Source organism: Etheostoma spectabile, chromosome 8 (genome assembly GCF_008692095.1).
Source record: "Etheostoma spectabile isolate EspeVRDwgs_2016 chromosome 8, UIUC_Espe_1.0, whole genome shotgun sequence".
Taxonomy (NCBI): Eukaryota; Metazoa; Chordata; class Actinopteri; order Perciformes; family Percidae; genus Etheostoma; species Etheostoma spectabile.
Window position 1 is genome coordinate 13,910,501 of NC_045740.1, and position 22,526 is coordinate 13,933,026.

The window sequence follows — 22,526 nt, forward strand, 5'->3', positions numbered from 1 at the left end:
TTGGCTGGGTAAAATGAAAATTACTCTAGAAGTCACTAGATGGTAATTTGCACTTAAATATTTATGTTATAGACAAACATGGAGAGTTTAAAATGGCTGTACCACCACATTTGTCACGACATGCATTGGAAATTACCACAATAACAATGGCAATTTTCATCACAGCGTGAATGTGAAAATGTCTCAATTTGTAGCTAATTGCTTTTGAGAAAATATGTCGACAGGTGGGTCTGACAAACTGATAAAAACGGAGAAACCAAATCATCATGTTGGCAGCGGTGAAAGAGGAAAACAATGATAGGATGGTTTCAATTTGAACCTCTGCACAATCACAATGACAGAACAAAGTCTATTATTTCAATACATCCACCTAAACACAGTAATCTCCCCAAATCCTGTTTCTACAGTATGCAAATGAGTCATTGGTGATGACCCACAAGGAGTAAATTTACTTTTTTATGTTTTGTAAGTTTGCAAGGACTTCAGTAAAATGCAACAAGGAATTAAACAATTACAGTATGTACTGTAGTCCTTTAGGTGATTGAGCTCATTGAAAAATACATATTACAAATGGTAGTAAAACAGTAAATATGGCTGTGCAAACAATAGCAAAGTGCATAGAGAGTGTAAAAGCTTTATGTGTCAACAATTGCTTGTAGTGCTGGAACAATTATCTAATTAATCAATTGGTCAGTTGACAAAAAGACAATTTTGGTTGACTTTTTGTCACTTGTCAATTTGTGTCAAGATAAACTGTGATTGATTGTTTAAAGAAAATTACACACTTGTTCCAGCTTCACAAATATAAAAGTTTTTTTTCAGTTTAGTTATAGAAATATTACATATTAAAAATTATATAACATGTTTTGTTCTGACTGTGAGTCAGGCAAAAATAGCAAAAATTGTGATGAGCATTTTTCACTATTTCCTGTCATTTTACTCTGTTAAGCGACTTTGAGCCTGGGAAAAGCGCTATACAAATTCAATTTATTATTATTATTATTATTATTATATACTAAATTACTTTTAAAAAATATGACTGATTGCTAGTTGTTGCCCTAGATGCTACTGTAGTTAAGCTAAGAAGCCTGAAATGAGTCACATAATGAACAAATACAGCTTAGTGTGCAGAAGTTACACTTTGCGATCACTTTTAGGGACTGCACGTCCTCTGAGTCTTACTCACGTTCATGTTTGGGTTGAGGAACTGGGTCCTGGCATAGCGGGTCAGCATGTTGATGATGACGACCTGCCCCCACTCCTCTACGTCGATCAGAAGGTTACACAACTTCCTGTAGTTCTTGTGGATCAGGTCAATGCGTTCCGGACACACCTCCTCAAAAGCCATAACAACACTTCCTGCCACCAACTACAGCACACCACAGGTGGGGATGTTAGGATAATGTTCTTAAATATCAGAAGAGTACACAGAAATACAATCCATGCATTCTCAAATGACAACTTAACTTGAACAATTTAACAAACAGCAAGTGAAAATGACTACAGCCCACAGCTTATGCAAAGACTGCAAGGTGGAGAATGAGTGCACTTAAAAAAAAAAATCACTGGTGCAAAACCCCACCGTAGTTTTGTCAGCAAGGAGTTTCTCTATGACTTCAATCAGCTGGTCCTTCTGTTCTGGATCCAAACTGGAAGCAGAGATAATACAATCTATCAAATGCATGAAACTGCTGGACAAAGAGTTACCGATAATTTGTTCTCATACTGTTGAGAATAAAACCAAAGATTGCCAGAGCAATAATGGGTGTATCTTTTACTGCCATTAAAAGGCTTTAATTTCACAATGACATTAAGTCATAACAACATTTGATCTTAGCCTAGTTGTTCTTAAACTGGGGATCAGAACCCTCTCATATTCAGCAGCCTCAAAAACAGATTTCTCTCTACAAATGTATCATTTATGCTTCTGTTAATCCTTGATATAAAGCCTATGTTTGTAATTATGCAATTTATGTATATCTGTACATATATATCTGTAAATAGATTTATGTACATCTGTACATATTTATATTTTTCCATTCTGAGTATTTACTTTTGTAATATTATTTATATTATGGTCACACTTCAATATAATTTATATCATGGTTACTTACTTTTGCTATATTATTTAATTACATATGATCCTATTCAATTTAATTTCACGTCACTTACTTACTGTACATTGCAATATTTTTCGTACTATGGCCACCTCACTTACTTTACTTTAAAATACTTTTTATATAATGCCACTTTACATTCATTCAGTACTTTTTGCGCATTATCTGTTGTTTTTCTGGTGTTTGTCTGCTTTTTGCTGTGTAAATACTACTGCTGTTCCAAGGGAATTTCCCCTTGTGGGATGAATAAAGTATTATTTAATCTAATCTAATCTAACTAGAAGGCATCTTCCTATATGTATTAATGAGTGAAATAATCTAAAGTTCACCATACTGTCTTTACACTCAAAACAGGGAATCAAGGGCCTGGGTACTGAAAAAAGTCTCAGGTCACCTGTAGAGTTTAGGAATTGCGTGAGCGGCCGTCTTCCTGACGTATGGAGACATATCTGAAGCAGCTTCTTTGATGGCCAACATCATTATAGGGACAATGATGGTGACTCGGATGCTTGAGAGGACTCGCAGAGCGCTGGCTCTGATCAGCTGATTCGGATCCTGCAGAAACACAGAGCAAGAATTTCATAAGCAATCTTTCTGTCGTTGGTTGACAGGGTTATTATATGGACATCAATATATTAGGCTAGCTATGATCTTAAATTTTGGATATCGTGATATGAAGTGTTGTCTTTTCCTGGTTTTGAAGGCTGCACTACAGTGAAGTGATATCCTTAGCTGAACTTACCAGACTTACCAGCTGTTTTATTACAGAATTTGCCTTTACCCACTTAGTCATTGTATCCCCAGTGATTATCTATTAGAACTCTCATTGTGTTAATATTTTGGGAAAGCACCAATATTCATCCTACAAAATTAACGCGATATCAACATCCATGTATTTGGTCAAAAATATTGTGATATTTGACTTTCTCCATATCGCCCAGCTCTAGTTCATATGGCCAAGAGTTTACAGAAATGTGTAAGGTACAGCTGTGCTTTGAGCTAAATGCTAACATGCTCACAGGGACAGTGTTAACATTCTGATGCCTAGTAGGTTTGATGTTTAACATGCTTATCAATCTTAGTTTAGCCTGTAAGCACGCTAAATTACGCTAAACACAGCCCAGCACTGAGGCTGATGGGAATACCATTAGTTTGGAAGGTATTTGGTCATAAAAAAACACATTTGACACATCTTGACCTGCTTGCGGCGCTAGATGAAAACTTAAGAGATCAAGTATTTGTCTTGATAATCTGTAGCAAATTTCACTGCAATCCGTCTAATAGTTATCCAGATATTACACTCAAAATGATAAATGTCAACCCTAAGGGCAGCGCTAGAGGAAAAGTCAGAAGATCCCTAAAGTCAGAAGGATTCATCTTTTGGAAACCATAAATGTCAGTTTTTAAGGCAATATGTCCAATATTTGTTCAGATATTTTAGTCAGGACCGACTGATACATTAACATTGCCGTCCATAGTGCCAAGTTGTTACAATTGCAAAAACATACAGTAAATCTGTATTTTCATCATAACATTAGAACCACGTAGAATATTGATGAATATGTTTCTTTCTGTTGTCAAAAAGTCCAAATCTGAATGAAGTGTTACTTATGAAAGCTGCTGTACCTTCAACCCTCGCTGAAAGGTGGAAATGGAGAGCAGAGCAAGATCCTGCTGCTCCTCGGCATAACGCACCAAGTAAACATAGACCAGTTTCTTTACCTATAGAGAGGAGACGTACGGTAAAAGAAAAAAAGGCAGATGAAAAAAAACAGATTGAATTCATATTATGAAGATTAGTTCAATTATTTTCACTGAGATAAATCAAAGTGATAAAACCATAAAAAGAGGAGAGGAGGAAAAATTGCAGTTTTGTTCAGGTGAGATAAAGCCAAACCCCACGGGTTTTTAAAAAATATGATAAGATGATGCACACATTACAAGCAAGCAAAATAAGGAATAATAATTTAAAAAAAGACTAAACGCAGAAAGAAACTTTTTCTACTACATAACACTACACATAAAAGGAGCAAATGATACATCATACATAATATAATAGCTTCATAACAAACCTCAATGTTTTTACAGGCCACATTTTTCACCACAGCAGGGAAGAGATCTGATGTGTTTTTGCCGCGGGCGATCATCTGCAGGGAAAAGCAAACAAAATCAGCAGTGAGGATTTCACAAGGTGACATTTTCAAATTATTTGTAGAGATGGTGCAACTTTTTTTATTTTTGAGTTCATTTCAACCCCTTTTCATGCTTTGCCTTTCCTTCCATCTTCCCAGTCCTGCAGGGATGCTGAATGAAGAGGTGCGTGGAGCTTCAGATTATGAATTTTGAATATGTTGACTATGTAACAGCTGACTGCGGAGTTTATATCTCTTACCACTTTACTTAAATCATTCAAAACTGCATTCTTCTTACAGATGAAGGATATTAAATATTAAGGATCTTAATTACAGTACAGTACAGTTTTAGTTTATATCCGCATCTCTCATGGCAGCATCTTTACCATCAAAATTATGAAATCAAGTCTGGAACAGAGAACAAGCTTTGCGCCTTAACAGTTGTCTGAATTCATTAAAAATGATGCATGTTGAGTTGCACATGTGACGTTTTCTCTCAAAACTTTCCATGCCTTTGTCCTTTCACTCGACGTGCAGCCATACCTGCTGATCAGTGAAATCCCAAAGCAAACATTATTTATACTCACAGCAACGATCCGCTTCATTGCCTCCAGCTTCAGGGAGTCTTTGTTGCTATCAAGCATCTCCTTCAAGTCATCATGTCTGAGGGAAGAAAAACACAGAAAATTATCTCACAGCTTTTTTTTTTCTTATCCTGCTTTGCTATTCTGTTAGCCGCACACATAACAGAAAATTACTCTGATTATCGAGGCCTCAAACAAGAAACACAGACCTGTTTTATGATTTCCATTCAATGTTCAAGTCTGCAAGAGTGACCCAGACCCTATACTATTCATAGTGTGAAATGCAGTTGCAAAACCTTTGAGCCCCATTGAAGAAGGTGTAATTGGAAAATGCCATTATTCATCAAACATGTTGACTTCTCAGAGAAATTATAGATATTTTAGCAGGAATGGGGGAATAAACATTTCTCTATCAGAAGATGTCAGATCCTTCATCCAGCACACATGTAAAACATGTCCATGTTCCAGCTCCCTTTTCTAATGTATTTCTACTTCTTCTTTTACATTATCGTATACAGAATATCTTTGAGGAACACACTGTTTGTATATTCTGCCATTTGATCAAATTAATTGTCAGAATCGTCTGAATCACCTGAGTTGAGGAGCAGCTGTCATCATCCATAACTGATTACCTGCTTTTGGTAATGTGCTATATAATTAAGCATATAATGGTTTATAAACACAAAGGGTTATGGGAATGCTATTATGGTATTGTAGTTTTGCAGGCTTGGGTTTTTTAACAAAGTATTAGACAAATTAAAATTTCGACCTGCTGTTGGCACCAGATGACAACTAAGGACATCATTAAAGTTATTAGGATTCATCCTCTGGTTACCGTAAAGTAGGACTGCACAATATGTGGAAAATATACAATCTGCAATATTGAAAAAATGATATGACCTGCGATAACTAAACAGATAATAAAGTGTGCTCAGTTTTGCATTTTTGCTGCTTTCAGTATTCTGCTAAAATACAACAAATTGCTTGTTAAATTTATGTAAAAGAAAATCATTAACAATATTCTTTTATTGAGGAAATTGAACATTGAATTGAATATAAAAGGCACCACTAAATAAAGAATGTTTTTTACCAACATTTCCTGTCAGTTAACACACAACGATTCTCCGAGTGTCTTTTGCGATATGTCGCAGCCTCTCGCAATATGGTTATTGTGACAGTTGATATTGTGATGACAATAAAAGGATATACTGTGCAGCCCTACTATGAATATCTGTCTTATTTTATTTAATCTATCCAATAGTTATAGAGATACAGAAGAAATATAGATATTGATAAATAAAGATATGTCAGTCTGGACTGGAAAAAGTTGGCGAAAAATGTCATTTCTCAAAGTAAGGTATCAGAAAAAATATGTTGTTGTTGTTGTTTTCCCATTTTATGAAGACAGCTGTCATTTCTATCTACATAAGGTTACTAGAACTGTCATCCGTCCTCCCTGACATGAGAATCAGAATCTTTTGAATGGATTTGAGGGGATGTACTGTGTGCCAACATCTCCACCTTGCTGCAACACAAACACACAAAAACAACTGACAGTTCCTACAAAACCTGCCAGGAAGGGACCTGCAAACAGCAACAGTGCAGACAGGATCAGTGCTACAGCTGCCAAGATAAACCCGCCCGTCTAATTAAATGTTGAAACACTGATCGATGAGTTCTGTTTTCCTACTTTCTTTTGTCAAGTAACAGAAGACAACAATTACTTCTTCTTTTTCTAGGTCATGGAAACCTTGGACTTTTCTAAACATTTTATATTGTTACATTTTGTAACCAACAGAAGAATGACACTGACTTTAGAGCAACATTGTTTTTGATTAAACATTCAGGTTTTGGTACAGTATACACCCATAATGTGTTTAATCAACGATCAACCACTCGATTTATAACAACTGTATAATGACCATGTATAGAAATTGTGCCTCTAAGATAACATCGAAGCACTGCCCCGAAAATATTAAATAATTTTAATGAGAATCAGTTACACTGAAGTACAGCTTGTTAAAGTGGTAGACAAAGGGTAAAAAAAGGTACACAAGTGAGATGTAGCTAAAACAGAGAGCTCAACACACAGGGTGAAAAGAGGAGACACAGCAATGTGCAACACAACAAATATATGGTGTTTTCTAAAAATTAAAACCACATAAATCTATTCTAGTACAACCTCTAAATACAATTATGTACCTGAAAATGAGCATAATAGGAGCACTTTAAATCTACCAAATTAGGAAATGTATACTAACTGAAAGAGTCAAATATTAAACTGGGCGGGTTTAAGGTTTGTGGTGGGTGAGCCGATTAAATTGGTGCAGAGCTGCACATTTCCCCCAACTAGTTTCTAAGGCAACAAATGATGCAATAAAGGGAAGTTAAGTGATTTCCTGCCATCCTGCACTGTCCTTGTTGCATCTGACTGAAGATCTGTGGTGCTGAGCTGTGGAAACACCTGGGACTCTATGCTCGGTTTCACGCCAGTCACACCGATATACAACAGGTGTTACGTGGAGGATACAATGCAATTCAGACTCTGGGTTCTATATTATATAAATACGCTTATTAGGCTACTACCTCTGCCAAAAAGTTTAGTTTTTTTTTGTCTGTTATTAGGAGGATATTTCACACAAACAAATTTAGTAGTGGCAGAAAGAACAGGCTGGTTTTGGTGCGGATAGCATCACCATGTGTTCACATGGTATTTTGGTATATTCATAAATGACTAAAATAACAAATTCATAAGATTATGGAACTTATAGAGTACATGTTCTCACTCTGATCTTGAGTTTACTCAAATGTACTGTTCATTCTCTAACTGCCCATTCTGATTGAGTGGATTTCAATTTTGTTCTAAATGCAGTGAAAACCCCATGTACTTCAAACAAATTGAAACTAAAACTACAAATGACTTTCCAAACTATTTAATCCAGCTGACATTTTCACATCATTCTTCAGTTTGAGTGGGCGGCTTTTAAGGTATACTTGGTGATAGCAGTGAATGGTGGCCTTGCAATCTGTAAGGAAGCTGCATAACACACTTTATCTATCACGACCCAAGTTTAACGTGTGTGTGTGTGTGTGTGTGTGTGTGTGTGTGTGTGTGTGTGTGTGTTTGTGTGTGTGTGAGTCTGTGTGTTTCTGTGTGCTAAGGAGTTCTGCTTTCATCTCCAGCAAGCATCAAAGTGTTAATAATTCCATTGCATGAATATTATTCACCCCGTCACACACATCAAAACCTAAATTCATTCAAAGTCAAATTAAAACCTGACAGAATCTATAAAATGCTGTTTGTGACGGGTTATTTTTGGATGCGTGCGGTGAGATGGCGCTGGTTTCTTGGTTACAAATACTGTATGTGGCTGTGTCTCAAAGCCAATTAAAAAATGAACTCTAACAAAATGCAAACATAACTCTGCCCAAAGCACTGAAAGCCTAGACATGAGGCGGAGTAACACTAACGCTGATTTCCAGCAGAAAGCGAAGGTTCATTTTATCCCTGTGAAATCGTGATGATGGGTTGCGGCTTCTGGCAATGACTGCCAAAATATCAACATTTTTATCAACTCTCTTCATTACAGCCTCTGTCCACTTCCTTCAATGTCAACTGTTAAACCTGAAATGTTGTTTTTTTCTATTTTTAAAAGGACAACGTGTTAAAGAAAAAAAAAGGTCAAACCCAAACATCTCAAAAAGCAGCTAGTGGTGATATGTCTTACATTTCCATGCCAGATTTCTTATTAGGAATTTGTCTTATTCCTATGAATAACTGGACAAATGTAGTTGTGAGGTTGCTGTTTATAAAGGAAATGTTGGCTAATACATTTGTATCTGTGAGGTTTAAGTAAAATAAATTAGTTTTTTTTAGATTCCATAATTTAAATCACATCTACTTTTTGCCTAAACAGACTGTTTAGTAAATATTCACCCTTTCTCTTTCGAATTTCCGAAATATTGCCAAATATTGACCAAAGTAAATATTCGGACAAGCATGAAAAACTTTGAATTTCCTTGTTAACGAGCATTTATATTGTTTACCATGTTCACAATCTAGTTTAGATCTTAGAACGCTAACATTTGCTAATTAGCACGGAACACAAAAGAACAGTTTAGTTGTGTTTATTTTCTATTTATAGTGATATATATTTCTCTATCCTAGTCTTGATATGTGAATTAACTGTGTGTTTATGTACTTTATGGGGACCAATAAAGTACATTCATCCATGCATTCATCCGTAAGTATTGGTTAAATTAAAATAATAAACTAATGATGCTGCTAAATGAAACCGTCCGGGTCTACCGAGGTATCTGCAGTTCATCCTGACGGGAAACATGATTGTCTTGTCATTGAAGTTTTATAACAGTGGCGTGAGAGGAAAAGTCAGGGGATCACCAAAGTCATTAGAGGGATTCTTCTTCTGGGCATCATGAGTATCTGTAGCAAATTTCACTACAATACGTCTAATATCCTTGAAATTTCAGTCCGGACCAAAAGACACTGTCATCCATAGAGCCACGCCAATACCGGGGCTAAAAATCAACAGTATCTCATCAAATGGTAGGCATTGCATTTCGCTGTCTGAGCTTTATACAGAAGAAGAATCTAATGTAAAACAGGCCTTGTTCTGACCTTGTTCTTTGTATGCTCCCCCCTCTCACTCTCTTTCCCTGCATGTAAAAGCACACATCGTTTCTCTGGAAGATATCAACGGGCATTCTAGGAAATAGGAAATCAAATTTCGGCTTTAAGGCCAACTTAGGTAAAAAAATTTAACATGCACTTTCACTTGTCCAAAATGAGTAGAGAACGGACCATAGCCTACATTTGTTTTGCAGCTTGTGTCAATTTACCACCTTGAGCAACATAGTAAATTAAAACCTGACATGAAAATAGATATGATAAATATGATTACATTTGCTGTCAAACATTAAACCTGTCAAAGAGGAATTATCAGCAATGTGCAACCACAGACACATTGGACATGCATTATTAGTAAAAAAACTGTAGTGTTAGTAGCAGTGGCACATAGGTTGCTTTAAAAAAAAAAGAGCAATGATATTACGAATAAAGGAAAAGATGGAGGAAAAAGTAATATTACAACAATTTAACAGCCTATAAAGAAAAGACACATCTCTTTTACCATTTTAAATACTTAACCCTTGTGTTGTCTTCCTGTCAACCATGGTCAATAATAGTATTGCTTTTTCCAACATTTTTGCCACTTTTTCAATGTTTTTTTTAAAGGTTTTTGGTGTTTTTTTTAAAGGTTTTTGATATTTTTAATCTTGTCTTATTTTAACAGCCCATTTTTTTGACAAAGAAAAATAAAGAGTCAACTGAAAACGGGTCAATTTGACCCAAGGACAACATGAGGGTTAAAAGTCGTCTTTGTACTCCATTTTATCTGCCAATGCGTATAATGTATTGGGGCCACAGAAAGATTGAATGGCTCAATGAATTCAAAGGTTAGAAGTTGTAAATGGAGCCCCAGGTGCTGTTCAGTCTATCTGCTGGACCATGACATATTTTAACCAACTATAAATGCCACCTCAGTGACTTATCTTAGAAATGAAACCTCATCTTGAGCCCAAGAAACGACCCTCTGACTGTTTTTTCACTGCTCATGCCCACAGGGCCCACAGTAACTCTACACCTACACTGGTTCTCTAATTTCTCTGGATTTTGTCCCGTCCCTGACGAACAACAGCTGAATTTACAAACAGCTCTGAATTATTTAACCCGCTGTGGTACAACAGAGTACAGCCGGTCGGGTTACCTGGCACCAAAGCCAAGAGATCAGCACGACTCTTCAGCTGGAAAGTCTCCATGTAGAAGTAGACTGCCAATGTTCAATGATACAACTTTGGACGCAATGTCATGTTGTTCACCAAGAACAGAGCTCCGCACGACAGCAGCAACATTAGAAAGGAGTGGATGTGAAAATGTATTTACATAAATCAGAGGAAAGTGAAAAATTGCGGAGTTTCTGCGTGCATTTATAGGCAGGCTGTTTTAGCTGAGACTTTGGAAGGTTTCTTGTTTTTTCTTGGTGTAAAATATTCCTGCTTATACCAACCAGAAGTGTCCTTCAGTAAAGCTCTCATCGGTACGACCCAATAAAATGCAGGAGTGTAAATATAGTTCTCTTTTTAGAAAACATATTTCCAAAGAGCACCTCTTCTGATGTTTGTTTGAATGGTTTGAAGTCTAAGTAATTAAAGAGTACAGCAGCTCCTATGGCCTTTGCATGGAATCTAGGGCTGTAACTAACCATTATTCTTTCATTATTGATTAATCTGCCGATTATTTTCTTTGTTAATCGATTAATCGCCTGGTCTATTAAATGTCAGAAAATAATGGCAAATGTCTACTCAGTTTCTAAAAGTTATGTTATGAGTTAAGTTATCTATAGACTGGAGCTGAAACAGGACAGAACATAAAAGTATTCAGCAAATTGTTTGAGTCATTTTTTTCAAACAAAAATACAAAATATTTCCTGCTTCAAGATTCTCCAATGTGAGGATTTTCTGCTTTTATATCCCATATTGAAAACTGAATGTCTTTGGGTTTTGGACTGTCAGAAAAAAGACATTTTAAAATTAGATCTCGGACTCGGTGAGGTGAGATGGGTATTTTCAGTACTTTTATGACATTTTATAGACAGGCAACTATTCAATTAATCCAGTAAATAATCTGCAGATTAAAATAATTGTTAGTTGCCCTAAAGCTGATACACTCTTAACACTTTTTAACTTTAAAGTATTACGTTTTATACTAGGGGTCCCCAGCCTTTTGGGCTTGTGTCCCTTAAAGTGAATCTTTAATCTACAAGCCACCCCTTTCCAAATGGTGCATATGTCAATGAGTTAGAGGCAGTTTAACTAAATAACAATATTTATAATAGTTTGATAAGCCTAAAACAATCTGGTATTTCAAGATACAAAAGTAAGTCAGCAAAGTGTTGATGAAAGACATATATTTACTTTTAATTTTCTGTCTTGTTAATTGTCCTACGACAAGGAAGACTTATTTTACCCCGTGGGAAGGGGAGGGGGAGGGGGGTACTGACATGCTCTCTTATTAGTCTCCTTGTAATCTGCCCTGAAAGGCAAACAGTTAAATGCCCCCCACCCCATTCGTGGCATATGTCTATAAGTTGCTAGCAGTGTATCTAAAGAACACTATTTGTAATAGTTTAGTAAGCCTAAAACAAGTTAGTATTTCAAGATAGAAAAGCAAGTCAGATAAAATTCCCTGTTTTATTAATTGTCTTATTGTCTTGCATTGCCAGACCTTCCTCCACAGCGCTGCGATGGAGGGTCTGGCTGGTCCACACAGCATTCCGGGATGGGAGAAAAACGTGCTCTGGTTTGTTAGCATTTAGTTTTTTTTAAACCAATCACATTCGTCTTGGGCGCCGGACTGACAAACGGAGAAGCTGCAAAATAGCCCCAGGAAGGAACTTGTTTTGGTGGAACATGTGGACGTTCAAAGGTTGTTTTAGACGTGCACAGAAAACTCTGATTGGACAGATAGTCTAGCTAGCTGTCTGGATTTACCCTGCAGAGATCTGAGGAGCAGGTAACCATAGTCCTCATAAATCAAATGGAGTTTTAAATGCCACCACAAAGAAAGAGGAAGGTGACGGACACCCGGCTGAATTCAGGGACAATCTGGCGAAATTTCCGGGTGGCACCTGAACAATCCTGGAAATAAAACGTCATTGAATTACACTAATTGTCTTACAACCCTGAAGACATATCTAGCGTTGGGGGGTACCGGGCGACAACGGAGTTGCTCTCTTATTAAACTATTTTTGAAATTTCCATTAAAATAAATAAATAACATTCAGAAATAACTGTTGAGTGAAAGGTTAAACAGGTTTGTATTCTCCTGGATTTTCCTACCGCAAAGGTTGAGATAGGAAACTTCCACCACCTCCACCACCTTCCTCCAGTGGTGCTCGTTCCTCGCGGTCTCCTCCTCCTCCTCCTCCTCCTCCTCCTCCTCCTCCTCCTCCTCCTGTACCTCCAGATCGGAGGTGGCACAGCTCATCAGACTGCAGGGCGCTGTACCATGTCTGTTGCCCGCCGTCGGGGGTCAGCACGGGGCTCTTGTCCTCCTGGCCCTGGCCCTGGACCTGGCTCTGAACCGACTTCACCATGTTCACTGCGTTCACCGGCAGCTGCTGCAGCAGCTTTTGCATGGTGGTCATGTTTGAAACTTAAGAGCAACCTGTAGAATCCCCAAGTAAATGAATTTGAAAGACTGCCGTTTTTCCTTCAGCTACTCCTCAGTCGGTATTTAATCAGCTGGACGAGTCTCTGAAATTCTCCAGATATTCCTTTTTAGTTTTCACGCAGCAAACAGCAGTTCACGTTAGATTCTGTGTTATAATTACTCCTTCCCTCTGAGGTTTAGTTTATCCAATGTGGACATTTCTTTAAAAAAAAAATGAAGCAAATAGCCTCTTCAGAAGTGCTCCAGTGCCTCTTCTTCCCAACGGTGACAAGGTTGATATACTTTGCCTCCTGAGTGCTGTAATCCAAATCCACCAGAAACCAAATGCACTGTAGTTTTTTTTCTTCTCTTCTGTCGCTTTTGAGTCTGTACGCATCCAGTGAAGCAGCAAACATCAGCTGCTCAGTAAATGGATGCTCGGCAGAGAGGGGCGTTGAGTTTTATTTGCCTCTCCTCTCGCTGCTTCCTGCTGCTGCACCGGCCTCTTTCTCTCTCTGTGCCTCCCTGTGTGTATACAACATGTCCACATATACGTTTCTGAGCTCTCTTACAATGACAAAGCCTCTCCCATCTCTTGCCACGTTATCACTCCCCCCCCCTTCACACTTGTCTTCTTTGCTCCGCCTCTTCACATTAATGCTTCTTGCACCACGGTAACTCCTTACCCTATCACAGCTTTCTTCAGTCGACTTACTGCCAACAAACGTTTTCTGATGTCTGTTTGATGTGTTATCATATGTCTTGAAATATTCCTCACTACTCTTGCTCATTATCTTTAAAATGTCCATGTCTTATTCATTTTTAATATTCTGTGAGGTGCCTTTTTTCCTCATCTTACATGACTCAGCTTTCTTGGCAGAGTCGTGATGAGGACATCTCTCTCTCTCTCTCTCTCGCTCTCTTTCTTTCCCTCTCCCACTCATTTCTTTTTGGCCCTAACGAAAATAACTGCCTCGAAGCCCAATTCACATATGCTCTCCCTGTGATCTGGAACAGCTCGGTCAGGATTCGCTGACATTTACTAAAGACTAATACGATTTTTAACCTGGGATGTCACCAGGAAATACACGCCGGGGCTGCAGCAATTACAGTGAACTACACTGACAGTAACGACAACCCGGGTAGTGTTTTCTAATGCTGTAAAAACTGATGCAATGTTGGATATAATACAGCGAGAATGTCTTCCTTCACCTCCATATTTGATGGTTTAACAGGTTGGGAGTCTTTATTCTCTTTGTTCTCAATTCAGGATAAATGATATCCATCTAAATAAAAAAACGTCACAGTCATTATTTAAAAGAGCCTAAGATACAGGTCCGTAATTCTCATGATTTGCAGACTGCTGCCAGTTATTATTTAAAAGCATTTTTTTCTCTCCTCTTGTCAAAACTTGTATGTCTGCTTTTGGGTAACATGCAGTGATATATCATTCTCTAAATTAAGGAGGCTAACAGTAAAAGGGATATATGAAGGCTTACATGAATTAATAAACTTCTAAGTCCTGAAGCTGGATAACTCCTGATGAATGTGTTTTTTTTTTTTTTTTTAATAAAGCAATAATCCAACATTTTGGAAAACGTTCATGCTGAGATTTAGACAAGATAATTGATACCCCTCTCATGTCAACACGTGAACGTCAACAAGAAGTGACATCACTCAACATCACTTTACAGCACCTTTAATTTAGCTTAGCATAAAGACTGGAAACGGGAAAAATACGCTAGCCTGGCTCTGTCTAAAGGAGTGAAGGAAGGACATCTGCCTACCAACAGCTGTAAAGTTTGAGGGGCCAAGAAACTCCAAAACAACATATGTTGTCTTTGGCATGGCTAATGGAGAGATGTAATGACAGAAATGTAAAAGTCACACAAAACAAACAACTAAACCAGCCAACAAAAGCCCACAGATGCCGTTGAATCATCAGTCAAGAAGGACAGCCATCAAATGTGAAGTACGAAATCAAACAATTTTGACATTTGATTTAATTGCTTGAGAAAACACTGTGTTGCAGAGATCCACAACAGAAACAATCTCAGGCCACGAAATAGTCTCTGACACAGACCAACACTTTTATTCAACTTACAATAGTCATTTCCCACTGAAGGCCTGTAAACAACTTTTAAACGCGGAGGAAATGTGTTTATAATAACACATGAGGGATTTATATGGTTTGAGAACTGAACTGAAGCAAAATCTCACGGATGCCGTGTTTCCAAGGAGACAATAGTAAAGGTCATGTTTACAGACAAACCAGTTAATCCACCTTCACCGAGGAGACTCCAACTTCTGCAAACACAGGTACGGCCACAACCCCGACACCCAGCGCACACTGGAATCAGTGACTACTAATGAAGGCAGAATTTATTCACAAGTAGTTTAAAACTAATGACAAACATTTGCCAAACAGCTTTAAGCCTAACTCTCCCCCTGCAAATCCCAAACTCACAGGTCACAGCTACAAATTATGTAATTTTTACTATCTATTAACGGTGAGCGCCCTCTGCTGGTGATTTATGGTGAAGCAGTGGTGTTTAACAGCGGAGCTTGCAACAGTGAGGCCAATAAAAACAGTACTACAAGCAATGGTAATACACATGTTCCCAAACTGAGATGCATGCATAGAGAACAGGTACAATAAGATGAGGTGTATGTACTGTATATCCAACAGAGGGTGGCGGCATACAGCATAACTCACAACACATCAGGCACTGATGAGTCATATGAATACATTTAGTAGTACAGTATAAGTCAGCATACAGTAGTTGGTAGTAGAGCTGCAAAGATGCATTGATTGGTTGCCAACAATTAAAGTAGTCGCCAACTGTTTTGATAATCGATTAATCAGTTTGAGTCCTTTTCTTTAATTCTTCAATACAAATAGTTTCTTCACTCCTCTGTGAGAGGAAACTGAATATCTTTGAGTTGTGGACATAAAAGAACAAATCTGAGGACGTCATCTTGGCCTTTCGGAAACACTGATCCACATTTTAACATTTTTACTGATCAAACAATTAATCGATTAATTGAGAAAGTAATCTGCAGATTAATCGACAATGACAATAATTGTTATTGCAGCACTGGTTGGTAGCAGGGTTTTTCTTCTATGATATTCTTACTGGTTAAGTGAAATCAAATTCACACCAGCGACGTGTAAAAGAAAGAAGCAACCATCATTCATCACTCAGGACTTTGTGGGTGAGTACAAACTGCGTAACAGACATTTCTTTTACTCTACAATTCAGTTCTACTGAAGCCTGTACCGTGGACAAATACAAGCGTGTTTTGGCTCCTGTGGACTTTGAGGTCAGACTTCACCATTGTTTATCAGGGGTGGCTGTGGCTCAGTGGTAGAGCGGTTGCCTGCCAATTGGAAGGTTGGTGGTTTGATCCCCGCCCCTGCAATCAATTGTCCTTGGGCAAGACACTGAACCCCAAGTTGCCCCCGGTGCTGCGCATCGGAGTGTGAATGTTTATCTGATGAGCAGGTGGCAGCCCCGGCCACAGTGTGTGAATGGTGAATGTTTCCTGTAGATCAGGGGGTCCGCGACCCCTAGGGGGTCCGCGGAGGTACTGCATGGGGGTCGCAAAAGTTTTGGTTGATTAGACTTTTTTTTTAATATTCCCCCCCCCTCTGCAATTTTTTCCACTAATTGAAATGTCTTTAAATACACATTAACATGAATTCAACACACTGTAGTAAACAGATAAATGGAGGCAGAAGATGTCTTTCAGTCATCAATGCACACATGGCACTATAGGACCAGTTTGATATAACACAATTTTATACAATATATATAATTAGGGGGTCCCTGCTCCATCTCGCCATCAGTTTGGGGGTCCTTGGCCTGGAAAACGTTGAAGACCCCTGCTGTAGATGTAAAAGCGCTTTGAGCAGTTGTTAAGACTGGAAAAGCACTATATAAATATAGCACATTTACATTTATTTAACCGAGTGGCTGTGCATAGCTGACCCGTAGAAACACTGATGCACTGTTTTGGAAATGGATTTGGAGCCTGTTTCCTCACCATGTTTAGCACATCATCACTCTACCAGACTGCAAACTGTAGCATTTCGCTCACACAGTTTGTTTGTAATCACTCGGATTAGTCATTGCAGGGAAAACACAGGTGTTGTTAATGTAATTAATAATGACTGCATGACATTTAGGTGAGTGAGCTTATAGGCTTTCATATTGTTAATGTTGGCTCTCTGGCATGACTTACTAGGGTGCGTAGTAGGCCTGAGCCATCGTTGATGAAATTTGTTGCACCTGTGTGTTAGCATTATAGGACTGTAAAAATAATAATAACCACGACTGTGTGGCTGTTCAAAGACGCAATTAGAGCAAAAAATAACAGGAAGCAAAGAAAATCCTTTAGCCTAATCATGAACATAAACAAAGTTGAAAAGCGTGCTGTCATGATTCATGAGTAGTTTAGATTCAATGCATAATATTCTTTATTTTAAACAAATAAATGTGTATAATGTGCTGCATTTGTTTCAGGTAGCTTTGTCTAATCTACAGTATTATAAATCTGAATTTGAACTAGCAAAACAACATTTGGGTGAGCATCTGTGTTTGCAGTTCCTTTGTTACGGAGCCATCGACATCTTTACATAACCCAAACTTTACGGCTTCCGCAGGATACATATGTCTCGAGAAAATAATTTGGGATGGCACTCCATGACACTACACCGTGGTTAAACTGTACTGCTTAATCCCAATTCTCCTCGATCGAGATTTCATTAAATGTTTCTTTGTAATTCATCAAAGTCTCCAGAACCTTCTTCACGTATCCTGAGTTGTGCTGTTTCTGAGTTTTTCCATAACACTAATTATACTGAGTAATTGAAAACACCTGTGCAGCTGTGCAGGGCCTTTAACCCTCCAGTTGTCCTCGGGTCAAATTTGACCCCTTTTAAAAATGTCTATGTCAGAAATATGGCATTCTTTTTTTACCAAATTACCACAAAAAAGGATGGATTCCACGCAACGCTCTTTGCAACTACAATTGATCACTTTCATTGAATTTTTGGGTGAAAATTGAAATGGATTCAAATCAATATCCTGACTAAACTCATCCACTCAACATATGTTCTTCTGATCTTAACTATTAGGAAAATAATTCATAGTTTCTGCTTTATTAACTCAAATATTAGATATAATTCTATTCAAATGAGGGTTATTGACCATGGATTCCAAAAAGTAGTGTAAAACTAGTGGTAGTAAGGTGGTGTTCGTGAAATAATAAAAAACAATAATGCGTTGAAAATGTCAAATGTCGAAAAAAGGGTAAAAAAAAAAAGTGTTAATCTTTGTGACCTGGGAGGACAACATATGTTGATGATACATAGGATCCTGTATGTCATCACATTAAACTGTGTGACTACATGTCCTAAAGTGTACAATGTATTACTATATTTGACTATTTCCAAACAGTATGTTATCAAAGCATACACAACGTCCAGAGGTCTTTCCTGTGGGCCCATCTTCTCAAAGGGCCTTTTACATGACACAGAAGACATTTTTGACATGTCACAGTGTAAATAATAAAATGAATGATGCCTACATTGAGAAGTCAATTCAAAATGTCTGCTGTGAAAAAGGTGTAAAGGTGTCCGCAGGATGCACAAGGAACGCTTCCCTGAAGCTGTTTGTAACTTCTCTTCTACATGTTTGTGTGCAAAAGCTGCTCCAATAAAGGTCCAACATGGGGTGGACTTTAACCTTCAGCCCAATTACTATCTCAGAAGTTAGCCTAAAAACTATGAATGTAATTTATTATCTAAACTAATAGAATTCTTTTTCACCACTCACCTGCACCAGCATAGCCCCATTCCCACCAAATTACTCTCAAGAATGCAAAGAGAAGATAACATCCTGGTTTTATAAGACTTGTACACAAAATGTAACTATTAACGTAGCAATCATTAATACTTGTAAAATGATGTCTGATAACACCTTTCCGTATCTTGCTCACTCACTGTAAGTCACTTTAGGTAAGCTATTGTGTTAATATTAAGTTTCGGCTGGTATACCGAGAACAATTCTCCTGGGTGCAAAAAGAAATCTGTTCCTGGACGAACAATGTGTCCCGTGCAGGACGACAAATACTACAAAATGACAAATCTGGTGATGCAGTGCGTTTGTTTTTTGCACTGCTCTTATTGCCCCAATTAATAATTTAGTAGTTTTTGTGTTTCAGTGCAACTGTAGTTAGCACAATGATGATTTGGCACCTGGTTATCTGTTAAAAGCTCACACCTCAAAGTGTGAAATGCAGTCACGTCCTGAGAAACCAATTCATCTTTACATGAACATATGAATGTTAAAGCATTTCAGTGGGTTTCAAAACATATTTTAAAACAGCTTTTTAGAGACATAATAAACAGGTTCTCTGTCTGACTCAACTATAGCTACGTTTATTTATGTCTAGTATTTGCTCTGCCACTTTTTGCATGGTCACGTAATGTGCTCACCTTTGATTATCATTATTATTAAGAGCTATGAATCGATTAGTTGATGGAAAATAAAATAATCTGCAAAATAATCAGCCTCACAAAATTCAGTAAAAGTTGTTAAAAAAAAATTGTTGTTTGTATTAAACAAGCATTTTAAAAAAAGTAATTTTGGGCTGTGGAAACTTGTGTCTGGCATTTCTTACTTTTTATGTCATTTAAAGATCAAACTAAACACAATATCCCTATTCTTAGTATTGTGACTGTCTAGCCACTGTACTGCATAGCCTAGCTTTAAAAAAAGAAAAGAAAGGACACAACTGCCTTATAAAGCTTTGCATGGTCTGGCATCTGTTTATATCTCGGACCTGCTCCATCTGTACATTACTAACAGGTCCCTCAGGTCTCTTAACTAAGGATTACTGGTGGTCCCACACACTCGCTAAAGGTGACCGTTGCTTTGATGCAGTGGCTCCAAACCTGTGAAACGCCTTCCTACTGTCTTACGTTCTGCAGTCTCTGTTAAAGCTTTGAAAAAGCAGCTGGAGACACATTTGTTTAAATTCGCTTTTGACTCATGTTTTTAAACTTTGGGTTTTAGGTTTTAATTGTAGACATGATTTTAATTGGTCCTTCAATTATTATTATAATTTTCTGTTGGATTGTACTGCATTTTTACAAAATGTTTATCGTACTGTTTATGTTTAAACTTATTATTATAATTATAAATGGGACCCTTAATAAGAAATTGGACAAAGTCAACAAAGCATTAAGCAATGTCTCACTTGTTAATAATCAGTTATTTTTCACTCACGACTGATACTACTGTAAGTAACCTATCTCAGGTCATTATAGACCGGTTCCTGTATCTGACGTGAACACACCGAGCTGTAATCAGTGTCTGCCGCTCTGCGCGCTGTCCAGCAGGGGTGGTGCTGAAAGAGCTGGAGCTGAGGCCTGGCCTATCCTCTTTGACGGGCCTTTTACATCTCACCTCACGAAACGTACAATAAATACAAACACCCCGAACCTTTAAACGCTTTAAACACACACCGGTGAAGGCACATATATTAGCAGTCAACACAGGCCCTGAACCATCATTTGTCGCTGCTGCCTGAGCTACCAAATCACGGTGAGACCTTCACGACCAGAAAATAAGAAAAGCAGACACCGCTATTAACTCACGGAGCTGCTAGCAAACAAGTTCACTTTTGGCTTTCTATTTTGCATTTCAACATTTCAACGAGCACTTTCTACGCATCATAACAGACAGGAAACCACATTCACACTGCACCTCCGCCGCCATAGCTGCACCGGTATACCCCCCCCCCCCCCCAATATGACCAATAAAAACGGCGTCAAGCGGCACCGAGGCAGGTGGCTCCGTACCTTTTGTAGTCGGAGGAGAAAATCCCTCCGCTCGCCGGGTCGTGACCATATTCAGGCTCCCCGACGCTGGAGGAGCCCCCCTTCTCGTCGTTGAAAGCGGAGTTGGCGGACATGGCCGTGGATTTCTGTTATTTTTTTTCTCTCTCTCGCCCTCACAGAGCAGCGACCGGGATTTAGCGGAGAGAGCAGCAGGATACACGGCTCTTAAAGGCGCACCGACACACGGCCGTTATCTCTGAGATGCTCGGTGCATACGGGGATGATGGGTGGAAGAGGAGGGGGGAGGCATGATGCTCTGGGCACGTGATGCATTACAGGTTAATAGACCTAAAACCCGGAAGTGGTAGAGAAGTAGCCTAAGTAGTGGGTTTCCTCCAGGTGAGATTTCTGGTGAAACTGCAGAAAGGGCAAGAACTGGATGAACCCCGGCCCCCTTTCACTTAACATTCCTTCACCAGATTTCAAATGTTGTTTTTTTACCCACAGACAGTGGTGAAAAGTAACTATTACTCAAGTTGGCTACTTTTTATTTTAATTTTTTATTAATTATTTTTATATATTCACTTTAATTTTATGATGCTTTCATTTGGCTAGTTTTGTCTTCTTTTGTTTTATTATCACGGCTTGATCTTAAATTGTTTGCTTTTATTGTTATTGTTTTTTTGTGTGGACCCCAGGAAGACTGTAGCAACCATAGACATAATAAATACTAATAAATACTATTCATACATAAATAAATAATAATCTATATATGTCTATGGTAGCAACCACCTTGTTGAAGGTAATGGGGATTCAAATTCTACTTACCATTTTTCAAATACTACAATGTATTGCTAAACAATGAACCAGCGGTTTCTTACATAAATAAAGTAGTTCAAACTCCACATTGACAAGCTGCTATAATAAAATGCTGCTTACACGTTCACAGTCACTGGGGACATTTTACGGCTGAACGAGTACTTTTACTCTTGATACTTTTATTTAAGTCGGTTTTTGAAAGTATTTGCATTGTTATTTACTTTAACTTAATCTCTTATTAACAATTATAATAATAACAATATTATTTAAATCCTGGTTTAGTCCTAAAATGATTTACATGTGCATGTCAGTAAATTAGTAGTAGTAAACTGCAGTAGTCCAAAAATGGCCTATAGCATCTCACTCATTTACTGCCACCTAGATGAGAAACTGGCTACATGCGATGACCTTCCACCAGCTTCAGTCACAAAGCATGCAGAGCATCTATCACTTAGACATAACATGCAATAGAAGTTTTTATATTTCATACTAATTGTACGCTATATTTTAACAGAGGGGCATTTTTATTATTATTAAGTTAGGGGTGGGACTACTAGTCTATCCACGACTTTCCACTTCCAGGATTGCCCCGTTGCCGCCGGAAATTCCGCCGTATGTCCTTTTTTTACGCTTTCTTTGTGTTGAATTCTAAATGCCGGTGTATTTCTGAGGACTATGGTTACCTGGTCCTCAGATCTCTGCTTTGCCTATAATCTGCATTTATTTTAGAGACGGACATATATTTTTAAAGATAAAAAACGAAACAAGTATTTCAAGTATTTTATTCATTAGCAT

At 38.0% G+C, this 22,526-nt stretch overlaps 1 protein-coding gene across 12 annotated transcripts in view; it reads right to left on the bottom strand.

The window, feature by feature from the left end:
• The window catches only part of ap3b2 (adaptor related protein complex 3 subunit beta 2), a 47,016-nt gene extending 25,529 nt beyond the window's left edge, over positions 1-21,487 (bottom strand). For 5 of the 12 annotated variants that reach the window (XM_032523900.1, XM_032523898.1, XM_032523901.1 and 2 more), the window contains exons 1-7: positions 20,934-21,487; positions 4,837-4,912; positions 4,190-4,264; positions 3,744-3,839; positions 2,512-2,672; positions 1,583-1,649; positions 1,187-1,369 (exon numbers count right to left, since the gene is read on the bottom strand). In XM_032523900.1, coding sequence (XP_032379791.1) covers positions 1,187-1,369; positions 1,583-1,649; positions 2,512-2,672; positions 3,744-3,839; positions 4,190-4,264; positions 4,837-4,912; positions 20,934-21,046 — 771 coding nt within the window. In that variant the 5' untranslated portion in view covers positions 21,047-21,487. Of the gene's footprint in view, positions 1-1,186; positions 1,370-1,582; positions 1,650-2,511; positions 2,673-3,743; positions 3,840-4,189; positions 4,265-4,836; positions 4,913-12,750; positions 12,785-20,933 lie in introns of those variants that run through there. The other 7 variants (XM_032523890.1, XM_032523893.1, XM_032523889.1 and 4 more) reach the window with 3 other exon arrangements.
• Positions 21,488-22,526: the final 1,039 nt, after the last annotated feature.